Genomic DNA, 13168 nt, shown 5'->3' on the forward strand with positions numbered 1-13168 from the left:
CCCTAAAATACAGCAAGTTCCTGGGAGAAGGTACAAAATAGCTAAATGTTCTCATAAGGCAGGTACAATCTTAAGAAACCGAATAAAATTCAGCTTTCCCCAGGTCACTGTCAGTCTGGAGTTTGCACATTCTCCACGTGTCTGCGTGGGTCTCACCCTCACAACCCAAAGGGTAGGTAGATTGGCCACACTAAATTGCCCCTTAATTGGAAACAAAAAAAAATTCCGTACTCTAAATTTATTTTTAAAAATTCAGCTTTTTCTTCTGTTATTATATAAATTGCAAAATATTCACTGAAGTTTTACAACATTGCTCAATATACAATGTTGACAGAAAACAAACTCTATAGATTTACAAATAAAGGATTTGTTCCATGATCATTTAACCAGTTAATGGGAAGGCATATTATATCTTATTACTATCCATAAAGAAGCTGCCGTGGATGCATTGATTAGAGCAGTGCTTCTCAAAGTGTGGTACGCGTACCGGTGCCGGTATGCGAGCCATCGTCTGCCGGTACTTGGAGTGTTTCCAGAAAAGAAAGAGACAGTAATCCTGGATTGGCTTGTTTCGCTCACCGGTCCCTGGCACATTGAAAAAAAAAACTGCCGGTCCGCCGCATCAGATAGTTTGAGATGCACTGGATTAGAGTATATTGGGCGGATTTTGTTTGTCTAAGTGAGCCCCGGCGGGGACTGTACTACAGATCCCTATTTGTCAAAAGCATAAAAGCAGTTGTAAACCGGAGGAAATCCTAACATCGGAGGGGGGGTTTAGAAATAGGGGAGGGAAGCCTGCTAATTATATTAAAATGTTGGTAATGGCGGCCCCGAGCATTCATGCTGGGAACCCCATTATATCATTGGAGGGGTCGTGGATTATCAGAATGGGAAACCAGATGGTGTAAAAAGTAGTTTAACGAGCTCCTGTTGGATTCTCCACCCCACTGCCATTCCCGCTTGCCAAAAACAGGGGCTGAAAATCTCCCCCCCCAATTGAAAATATACCAAAACAATGCATTAAAGCAGGCACTAGTAATACTTCTGATATTATTTCAATATATTTTAAGATGTATGAAATAGAAGTGAACAAATTTACAGTACTTTTGATATTTATTGGTTTCGCCTCGCGCTTTGACATTTCTCAATACAGCAAGACATTTAACAGTTCTACAAAACTGAATTATAGTACTTTCCATTTTAATCTTGCGAATACAAAGATTTCCACAAATAGGCATGGAAAGAATATTTTTTATTGCAATATTAAACAGCTCATCTTCAGTCATTACAAATTTTATGGACAACTACATGAATCACAATACATAATATATATTTTACCATATGATATTTACACATGCAGTTAGTACTGACATCATGCTACATACCCATTAGTAGTAACATTACAACTCACCTACAAAATAATAATGCTTCCTTGTAGGAAAATACATCTGAATAGCTGGAATGTGCATTATGCTGCACTTCAGCAATTTAAAGTTGACTTAATTCAAGTTCAACTGGTATACACACACTCTTAAATGATCCCTTTCCCCCTTAATGAATAGATCACAGAAGATTGAAAACAAATCGAGTGCAAGCCCTATAAGAGCACATATCTAAATACATCCAGAATTTTCATCATTTCAACAATAACTTTCACCTTGGCTCCTGCCGGATTTTACTTGCAGTATTTTTTCTAGTTTCTTGGTTGGAAGCCATGCACAAGTAAATAGTGTAACTCAGCTGCATCTTCGGTGCTTTAAATTTGTTTATTATATATATATTTATATGATATGTCAGCGTTTCAAAAAAAAAAAAAAGACCATATATTTCATTTTGAGGAAGATTTTTTGTTGCCAAGCTAAGTTTTGTAGCTGAAATGCTAAGAGACCATTTACATTCTTGGAAAATTCATATCTTATAATTTAAAATGAAAATATTCTGTACATGTTTTGTCCCATAAGATTGTTTTGGTGAATATATTTTGAAACATAACTTTACATCTACATACAAACTGAAAAGTTACTATACATTCCTGAATTGTGCACAAGTAATCTGAAATGTTTCTACTGAAAAACAAAATTATGTACAAAGTCCACAATGTGCAGCAAAGCAAGACTGCCATCATAATTTCCTGGTGATAATATCCAAGAACTAATGGGTCATCCAATTTAAACTAGCCAGATACAGTTAGACAAGAAAATGCTTTTCAAAACAGTAAATATGATTAAAAGTGCAGTAAATATACAGATAAGTAATCAAGTAGGTGCAGTGTAGTTGCACTGTATAACCAAGCATAGATTGCTAAAATATATATTTTGGTAAGCTAAAAATAGAACTCCAGTGTTCTTAATAAAAATAGTTTACAAGGAACAGGTTTTAATTGCATATGGAGTGGTAACACACATTTACTAATTAAGCAAGAGGCAAAACATTTGGCTTAAGCAGTAAAATAATTAAAAAACTCAACAATGACTTATGGCTAGTTTTGAGGATTTAGGAGTGTAACTTTTGTTATGATGTGGTCATTAGGATTTATTAGCTGAACCAGAAGAACGTCGCAATTTCATAGACATACGACTTTTGCTAGCACGAGGTGACATTGGAGAGGCTAAGTCGATCCCGTCCGCCCCCTGTGATGCAGGACTTTCGGCCTGCTGATTCTCTGGGCATGAGCCTGCAAGACAGTGGAAGGTAAACATTATTTACATATGAGATACTGTAGTGACTTCTTCTGTGAATGAATGCTCTTTGTAAAGAAAGAAAAAAAAAACTTGAGGCTTATTTTAAATATTTTCAGGATGTTCGAAGATCTTTTGAGTGCAAAAAGTACAGAAATGTTTGGCGAATTAAATTAATTAGCTCACATAAACTTTATTGTGAAAGGAACAAGGATATGCATGCTCCAAGAAAAGTAGTAAACACACATTATGTTACGTGAGCAATCAAATCAGCCCACACTGAGAAAAGTGCAAGAGCAAGAGATTCATTCCATGTTAGAAAGTGACTATGCAGTGTCAAGTAAACCAGCCCTGGTTTAGTAAAACATAAAAGGAGAAACGGGTTTTCTTCTGCAGGGCTCCGTACGTCAGCAGAATTCAATAATATATAAAAATCAAACGGCTTGGGCATTACATCATTGAGATTAAACCGGAAAGACATTTTTTTCCGTTCTGGGTAGAAATATGGAAGATAAAAAAGTAAAAATACATTCAATAAGATAAAACAATGTAAAAAAATACCAGAGCAAAAAATTGCCAATATAAAATTAAAAACAAAAATATAAAGTAAACTCACAACGAACTACCAGTTTAACACATTGACACTGAACTGTGCACTTATTGCCACAAATTACAACATACTGAAGCAATATGAAAGCTTGACTAAATCTGCAATATTACAGATTGCAATTAAGCTTAGTTAAACTAAAGTCAAATTAATTTGGACTGGTGAGATTCAGTTAAGAAACCATACTACAACAATGCCGCAATTGTTAACGTCACTTTACCTAGAGGCATATTCAATTTGGGTTATGCAACACTTGGTGCATTTTTCCAGACACAGCCAAAATAGGTTTCAAATAAAAAGCAAACACCTTGACTTTGCAATTTAATTGTCATCCATGTTAAACAAAATAAAATTTTGATTTCAAAATACCTTAGCAAGGAGAATATTTTATGATCCTCTGCAGTCCAAATTAAAGCATTATTTGGACTGGAAATGTAATTAAAAAAAACTTGTTTAAAATTATAGAAAAATATTGATTGGTTCCCTTTTTAAACATATAAAATAGATAAAATATTTATATCAGTTACAACTATATTTAGGAACTAGAAATGACAGGCTGAAGGAGGTTTTTTTTTAAAATTTTGCACAGCATACCATTCATAGCTAGCGTGAAAGACCTTCCGTTTCAAGCCTTTGCCCTTTACCTTGATGAGGCCAATGTTTTCTAGTGGAGGTTTGGGAAGAAGAAGAAATATCACAGCATTTCTTTCTTTAAAGTGAAGAAAATGAAGCAAAAAAGTGAATCGGACAAGAAGAGGAGAAAAGGGAAAAAGAGAACAGGTGTGAGAAATGACACAAGTACTAAAGTTGAAGGGTATTAGTAATTAATGTCCAGAACAAGAGATAATGAGCAGAAATCCTGATGCCATCCTCACTGGCTTGTACTTGTACACCTTCTAAACAAAAGTTACAGCTGATAGTCACATATAGTGGATAAAGCAAGATATTTTGGGAACCGTAATTGTCTTGAATATTAAATACTCTTTAATAAAAACACAAGAGGTATTTGGTTGAAATCTGCTCAAATATTTTTTACTTTCTTTTTCAGTCTATGAAAGATTCTGATTTAGATTACTAAATGTTATGGTTGGAACAAGTATGACAGATCACTATTGACAATTCACAGAAGATCTGTTAAAACGCTACATCCAAACTAGAAGTCTATACATTCAATGTAATCTATTAAAAGGAAACAATAATGAAGTAAGCACTGACATATAAAGCATTGGCCCTTGCATGTGTCACACAACAGTAAGTATATCCAAGAAGGGAGCAAAACACCCAAATTATAGATACTTAAAAACAAGCCTTGAAGTACTCTGCTGGTTTAAGATTCTAATTTTAATCAAGCGTTTTAAATCTGGATATTCAGATTATGTAGGTTGATGTCTCCATGGACTGTAAATAGTAGTCAATGTTATTACGATCAAAACATAAAACCCTTGCTTCTTGATTGCACTGAACTGTTATGAGAAGGGCATATAATATATATATATATAAAAAAGTAAATACAAAATGTTATTTTCAATTTTGAAACCTATGGGGCACAAACTGTAGACACTTCACATAAAATCATTTACTGCTACACTTATCATTTCCTTACTTACTATAGCTAATACTTGCAAATAGAAATAAAGACAGAATTACTAATTTAGGTACATTCTTCATTATTCAAATTAAATAATCAATTAAATTTAACACACCGGTATGAAAAAGACAATTGCTACAAATCCTAGTCCATTTAAACCAATTCAAGCTTGAATTACGATGCAGGGTATCAGAGAACCAACATGATCACTTCAGTTCTACAAGGTAGAAGAGGTATAACAAAGAGATCAATAGGTGTGTTTTGATTAACTAAAATTTAACAACTGTTATACAACAGTTAGAAGGTTATATATTGTGTGATACTGCATCTCTGGGGATATATGAAATGCACATGACATAATGACAATATAAAATCAACCAGAAGAAAAAGTCAGTCTGACATCAAGATGCTGAAATCTGACACATGGTGAATGTCTTTTGAAGAATGAAGACCACTACACTTAAATATATTTATATGTATTAATCCTCATGCTTAACCTTTACACATTGCAAGCAACTCTCCAAAGGTGACTTACTTGGAAGGTGGGGGATGAACCTATTTAGGATCCAAGGGAGTTAATATTGAAACTCATCAAAACTTTGTAGACTAATCCAATATTACTTGGTGAAAAGTCTGAGAATTCACCCAAACGACTGCCTTAGAAAGCCAAACAAGGCTCGCAAAAAGTTGTTAGACCAGCATATGCTCCATGGAGAATGTTAGCTTACTCACCACAGATGTAATCATCCTTATTTTTTGAAGAAAGTACATCTCCAAATAGCAACAGAACATTCTATACAGCTGCATGGAGATAATATCATAGTAACTTTCAACAGATCCTAAGCTCCTTCGCTGTCCACATCTCCAAAATTAGATATATAGATTGTTCAGAATATAAAAGCAGCTCCCTCCAGGCAGCATTTGAGCACATTTTAAGTCCTAACAGTTCATAATACGATAGTTAATGAGGCAGGAACCACAGATGCAATATGTTTCAATGCATCTCTCAGAAAGGTCTCTAAGCACAGTCCACAACTTTGCTTTGGAGTTCAAACTTGGTAGATATTTTGCTTCCTGGAAGATTCTGTGATATAAATGAGGTGAATAAGCAATTACTTTTTTTTGGTCGTATTGATTGGAGAGGAAATAGCGTTTGGGACATCAGGGAAACTCCATCCTCTTTCTCTGATAGATCTTTAACATCCACCTGAACTATCAAACTATAGACTACACTGTATTTATTGAAGAATATGCAATACTAGGCATTGAAGGTGGAAGTTCCGATGAGTTGCAGGTAGCTTCTATTACTTGGAGCATTTTCAATGCTGAAATTGGCAATTCAAAATCCCTGTCCTCGCCTACAATTTTCATGGAGCCTTTTTGCTCCATTTCTTTGTAGCTTTTCCAGTCCGACATACCTGTGCCTGTTCACCTTAGCTTGACCTCATTTTTATCTTCTCCCTTTCCATTATCTTAGTCATAAGTTTTAGTTGCCTGGGCTGCATACTCTTGGATACTCCTGAAAACAATCACTTTGTCCACTTGCATCTCCTTTATAAAGCCTGTTCCAAACCTAGCACTTCGAACCTGATTTCATGTCAATTTCCCTTATTCTCGTCATTAACTTCTTTTGCTCTGTGAAACACTTTGGAAGTTCTGAATATTTTGAAGTTGTTATACAATTGCAGGTTGCAGATCTGTAGGAATCACTCCTGCTCCTTTACTCCAATTCACTACCCACAGAGAAACCTTTGAAGGACAGAGTTTTAATGTGCTCTTAACTTCGAAACCTTTAAACAAAAAGCAAACTTCAATTTACTTTGTACCTAACATCGTAAAAGGAGCCAAGATGATTAACAGAAGCATGGACAAACAAAATTTGACATCACGCCACAGAGAGAGATTAGGGTTGGTGGTGAAAAATTTGATCAAAGAGGTAGGTTTTAATCAGTGTCTTCAAGGTGGCAAGAGAGGTAAAGAGATCAGGACCAGGATTCTCCAGCCTCCCAGCCATGTGTTTCTCGGCGGCAGGAGGCGGCGACATTCTCTGCTCCCGCTGCTGTCAATGGGATTTTGCATTGATGCTACCCCACGTCACTGGGAAAGCCGTAGGTGGGGGTGGGTTGCAGGTGGGACTAGAGAATCCCGCCACCAGCGAACGGCCAGAGAATTCTGGTCTAGGTTTTGGCAACCGGGGGCATAATTGTCAATAGTGGAATTATTAAAATCAACATTCAAGATGCACTTGAGACCAGAATTGGAGGAGTACAGATATCTGAGTGTTACAGGGTTGGAGAAGATTGCAGGGATAGGGAAGGGCAAGGACATGGAGGGATTTAAAACAAAATTCAAATTTGAAAATTTAGTTGTGGTCATCCAAGGGGTTGGAGGGGAATAGATAGGGGAGGGAGGGAGCATAGGATGTACTTGAATGCAGGTGATTTGCTGTTGTACATAACAGATCCTCCCTCAATGTAGAGGAGATAACTGACTGGACCTCACTGCACAAACTTAATATTACTAGCCTACTGAATGGCATCAAGTCCAACTTGAAGAAGTGGAACAACCTCCCTCTGTCTTTGGTGAGCAGGGTCCAGCCCGTAAAAATGAATATCCTTCTTAGGTTTCTGTTTTTGTTCAGTCTCTCCCAGCTTTCTTTCCCAAATCATTCTTTATGACTGTGAATAAATCAATTTCTTCCTTTATATGGCGGGCAAGACCTCACGGATTCATAGGACTGTTCTGCAGAGGGGGAGGCAGTCCGGTCGGCTAGCGCTACCAAATTCATTATTATACTATTGGGGTGCGAACATCGAGAAATCCTGATTCCAAATGGGGGTGGATGAAAGCGAGTGCTTCTAAGAATACTAGTTTTAGGGCCTTGGTCACGGATTCACTTCCATAAGCTACAGAATTCAGCGAGAGAGAAGTCTCGCTATATGATTACAAATAAATCAAGGCCTCAAAAGGCCATGATATCCTACTTGTAACTAGAATTTTCAAAATTGAGTCAGAATTGTTATTTTACAACTGGGTTCTTTCTTCACTTTTTGGCAGCAATATTAATTAATTCAACAACTAAAAAAGAATTATTGCAACATAGATTTAGACCTCTTGTAGTATTCCTTGAAATGAATATAACATACCACTTCCCCACTCCATTCCTGGGTTGAGCAAGAAACATTGCTCATTACAAGAGTTTTGCTAATGATCATGGAAATGTTACAATCTACAATAAATGCGAATATCAGTTAAATTCACTTAGATATCCTAGTGACAATAAATCCAACCGGATGACGGGGTTTTCACACAAGCAGGATGTATCAACTATGGTTAATCATGTTTTACAGTGTAATTTAGTACAGTGATTATTCAGGTTTCCTTCAGAAATGGCTTTGAATTGTTTATCTGAACTAATTACCTTTCAGTAAAAAAGGAATACCAAGGCAGATTCCATCTTCTCTCTGCACAATTATGGAACTAAGTTCCAGATCCACCAGCATGTGCAAATGGGAGAAATAGTCAAGAGACAGGGCCCTCCTGCTTGTCCATACACTTTATTTTAATTTTTCCATTTGTTATTATAGATCCAAGGAGTATGCTTAAAACCCATAATGATGTCAAACACCTGCAGCGTTAGTAGCCCTTCCATCTGTTTCTTTCAATAATCCAGCCATCAGCTGAAGGTTGCCTCGGGCAGAATGCCAAAGTGAGATTGTAAATCTTTCTTTGTTGTACAGCAAGTAAATTAATCTTCAAGAGGAGAGGATGTCTGATCCATAGCTTCCATAGTCAATATGGACCAATTACAATCAGAAGTTTCTAGATTCCTCATTTCAGAGAATCACAGGAACCCTCAACATGGGGAGGCTGTTTGGCCGATCATGCTGTGGATCCTGGAACAGCAGTCAGGCTTAGTCCCACCAAACAAACTCACAACCATGCTTTATGACCGTAGCCCTGTAAAATCCTCATCCTGCAATCCCTATCCAAATATCTTTCAAAGTTATTTATGGAATTCACTTTTACTACCTTTTCAGGTAGCACATTCCAGATTTCAATAACTTGGTGAAAATAATTCCCAACTCCCCTCTAGACCTTTCCCCAATTATTTTACATTTATGACCTCTAGTACCTGACTGTCTCAACAGAAGTATTAAAAAAAAATCTATCCTAGCAATTCCTCCCATCTTAAAAACTCTCACCGTATAATATTTCCTGTTCAAAGAATAACAGTCCTAACTTTTCCAGCTCTTCACATAACTGAAATCCCTGGTATCATCTGATAAATGTACTCTGTATGGTTTCTGAGGCCATTATTTCTTCCTTCAGAAGACACACAGACTATGTTACAGTGAGGCGTAGACAGAAACTATAGTTGGGAATTTGGTTCAGGTGGAAAGTTTTTTCGATGCTTGAATTTAGATCAAGAATCTCGTTTTGACAGAGAATTTTCAAGCTTCAAGTGAGTTAAACAGGGAGCTTCCAGGTAGTGGCAGTTATCTGTCAATCAGCTGAAATTAGTTAGGTAAATAGGTGCTAATTACTGTAGCAGGAAGCTAAGCTAACAAGAACTATGCATCGGACTAAGTTCATTGCAGGGAATCAAAAGTATCAAAAAATTTAATTAACACTTTGATATCTGAATGTATGAAGCACCTGCAATAAGGTGGATGAATTAGTGGCACAGAGGTAAATGATTTAGATCTAATCACCATTTCAGAGACATGGTTAAAAGGTGAAATAAATATTCCAGGCTACGCAATATTTCAGAAAAACAGACAAAACGACAAAAGAGGGGTCACACTGGGAGTAAAGGGTGATAATAACATTATGAGGAGAAATTAGGAATAGCAGGAGTCAGGAAACATTGGTGGGAGTAGTTTATATGCCCCCTAACAGTAATTATACTGTCTTGCAGTGGATTAATCAAGAAATTACTGAAGCTTGTAACAAAGGCAATGTAATAATTTAATCTTCATATAGACTGGAACAATTAAATTGGCAAGTGATCTAGACGATGAGCTAATTGAATGTTTTCTTGACAGTTTCTTTGAGCAATGAATTTGGGATAAAGCTATCTAATGGAGTCTAGTTTTATTCACATAGGTGCTAGTTGAATGCATGTAGTTAAGATGTAAAAATATTAAAAGTGCCTTGACTGTGGGAACTCGGTCATTGTCTCATATAATGAATTAAACATTGTATTCTTGTGTAAGAATGTATTGTTCTCTATCTAATCAACTAATCAGTTCTAGCAAGATCTCCGCCAAGCTGTGTAACATGAAAAGTGAGAAAAACTGGGGCAGCACGGTAGCATGGTGGTTAGCATAAATGCTTCACAGCTCCAGGGTCCCAGGTTCGATTCCCGGCTGGGTCACTGTCTGTGCGGAGTCTGCACGTCCTCCCCGTGTGTGCGTGGGTTTCCTCCGGGTGCTCCGGTATCCTCCCACAGTCCAAAGATGTGCGGGTTAGGTGGATTGGCCATGATAAATTGCCCGTAGTGTCCTAAAAAGTAAGGTTAAGGGGGGGGGGGGGTTGTTGGGTTACGGGTATAGGGTGGATACGTGGGTTTGAGTAGGGTGATCATTGCTCGGCACAACATCGAGGGCTGAAGGGCCTGTTCTGTGCTGTACTGTTCTATGTTCTATATCCAGTAATTTTCCAAAAGACTGTGCACGCAGACGCTAAGCTAGTTTTTATAGGCACCAGTTAATCTTAAGTAATGTCCAAAGTTTGATGAACAAATCATCTTCTAAGTAACAGACGTTCATTTGAACAAACCAGGAGGTTTCAGCTGAGAATTAGAAGCCAATGAAAGTAAATACGGGGTTAAACCAGAGATAAGAATTCCTTTAAAATTAGGGCCCCATTTGTTCCTGGATTCTTGAATAATCTATCTGTTAGTTTGTGCTAAAGTGCTTTCCTATTGTGCTTTATGCTTTTGGCCATGTGCTTGACTTTTTAATGTATTTTTTGATATTTTGTTTTGAAGTGTATTCAAATGAGTAATTAACAATAATAAAGTTGTATTTTGACACCCCCACCCACCGGACTACCAATTCTTATTAGAAGGTAAAATAAGAGTCCCCATACTATCTTAGATTTAGTATTGTGTAATGAAACTGGGTTAATTAGTAATGTTGGAGTAAACTGGGAATAGTGATGATAATACTACTGGAATCCAGGTTTGATTTTAATGCGACATACTCCAATCATAAACAAGAATCTTAAACAAATGAAAATCGCTTATTGTCACGAGTAGACTTCAATGAAGTTACTGTGAAAAGCCCCTAGTCGCAACATTCCGGCGCCTGTCCGGGGAGGCTGGTACGGGAATAGGAGCATGATGGGAAAACTGGCTAAGGTTAATTAGATAAATAGACTAAAAGATACGGAAGTAAATGAACAGTGGGAAACATTTAAAGAGACCATTCAATGTTCAATAAAAATACATGTTATGGAAAAACAAAAACTCAACAAGATAGACCCATTTGTGGATCACTCTGGAAGTTAAGGGGGAATGGGACAGTTCAGCGCCGACGTTTCAGCGCCGACGTTTCAGCGCCAGGGCATTTAAGCGCCAAATATTTCAGCGTCAGGACGTTTCAGCGCTCATTCATTCAGAAATCATTCTTGAGTATGGTCACAGGTATGACACAGGTATACCAGCTTTTACACTTAGTTATTTGGTTGTCTTTAGATTTTGTTGGAGTTTTATTATGATTACTGTTTAGATAAAGTTAGAGTTTAGTTAAGAAGTTTTTATACTTACTTAGTTATTTGGTAAATTTCTTTTGGTAAATTTGCTAAGTTCCATATCTTTAAACCCATGGCTGAATCAGTGAAAAGCAAGCAAGGCAGAGAGAAGTTCTGTCATGAAGGTTTTATATATCGTTTTGACAAAGAAAGCAAGAAACAAAAGCAAGTTAAGTTTTGGCGATGCCATGAGGATGGTAGGTGCAAGGCCCGCATTCACACGTTAGAAAGAGAGGTGATCGAAAAGATCAACGAACATACTCATCCCCCATCTGCAGTTGCTATCGAAGTGGAAAAGGTCATAACTGATGCGAGAGACCGGGCTGAAAAGACTTGTGAGCCTCCAAGTACGATTATCAACAAGTGCATTGAAAAAATGTCCGTGGCAGGTATGGCACAGTTACCAAACAGGCAGGCAATGCGAAAAATTATTCGTAGAAAACGAGACGAAGTTAATCAGGTCCCCGATAATCCAAGATCGATTCAAGAGCTTCAGTTACCTCATGAATACATGATGTATAAACCCACCCCAGAAACCGAGGAAAATTTCTGTTTAAAGGATAGTGGTACGAACAACGAACGGATTATTATATTTGGGAGAGAGAGTTGGTTAGAACACATGGCAACTTCCACGACTTGGTATGCTGACGGAACATTTGCGGTAGCACCACACCTAATTTATCAAGTTTATATCATCATGGTTAGGAAAAATAACGGAGTTCACCCTGTATTGTACGCGCTTTTACAAAACAAACAGTATGCGACCTATATGATGTTATTTGCGATGGTAAAAGAGATGATTACAAATGCAGGACCTGCCATTATCAATTGTGATTTTGAACGCGCTGCTTTTACTGCCATGAAAGACTCCTTCCCCAATATAGAAGTAAGAGGCTGCCTTTTTCATCTGTCTCAAAATATACTGAGTCTGTATCCCGATTTTGCATTACATTCGAAAATGATAACTGCCTTATGTTTTGTGCCAGTTGACGACCTTGACAGTCACGTGGATTCTTTAGCAGGTAATTTACCGGAGGAGTTAATTCCGGTTTTAAACTATTTCGAAGACAATTATATCGGCCGTCCTAATCGCCGAGGAGCAGGCAGACGAAGTCCTTTATTTCCTACCGAGATGTGGAATATGTATCAAAGAACATTAGATGGGGATGACAGAACAAATAACTATGCTGAGGCGGCGAACAAGAGATTGAAAAGTGAACTGTTAATGTCACACCCAACTATCTGGAAGTTCATTGATGTCCTTAAGCATGTTCAAAAGGGAAGAGACGAGCACTTCGAGAAACTTTTAGCTGGCAATGAACCTCAATTAAAATTACTTAAATATAGAAAAGCTGATGAGAGGATATTGAAAATTGTTTCCGAATATGGCAGCAGGAATGAAATTGACTTTATTTCCTACCGAGATGTGGAATATGTATCAAAGAACATTAGATGGGGATGACAGAACAAATAACTATGCTGAGGCGGCGAACAGGAGATTGAAAAGTGAACTGTTAATGTCACACCCAACTATCT

At 37.3% G+C, this 13168-nt stretch overlaps 1 protein-coding gene across 1 annotated transcript in view; it reads right to left on the reverse strand.

The window, feature by feature from the left end:
- Window positions 1-1101: 1101 nt before the first annotated feature.
- ralgapa1 (Ral GTPase activating protein catalytic subunit alpha 1) overlaps window positions 1102-13168 on the reverse strand; it is a 338673-nt gene continuing 326606 nt past the window's right edge. Inside the window, 2 exon segments of the mRNA XM_038790243.1 lie at window positions 1102-2674; window positions 3880-3994. Coding sequence (XP_038646171.1) covers window positions 2584-2674; window positions 3880-3994 — 206 coding nt within the window. The 3' untranslated portion in view covers window positions 1102-2583.

Source organism: Scyliorhinus canicula, chromosome 2 (genome assembly GCF_902713615.1).
Source record: "Scyliorhinus canicula chromosome 2, sScyCan1.1, whole genome shotgun sequence".
Taxonomy (NCBI): Eukaryota; Metazoa; Chordata; class Chondrichthyes; order Carcharhiniformes; family Scyliorhinidae; genus Scyliorhinus; species Scyliorhinus canicula.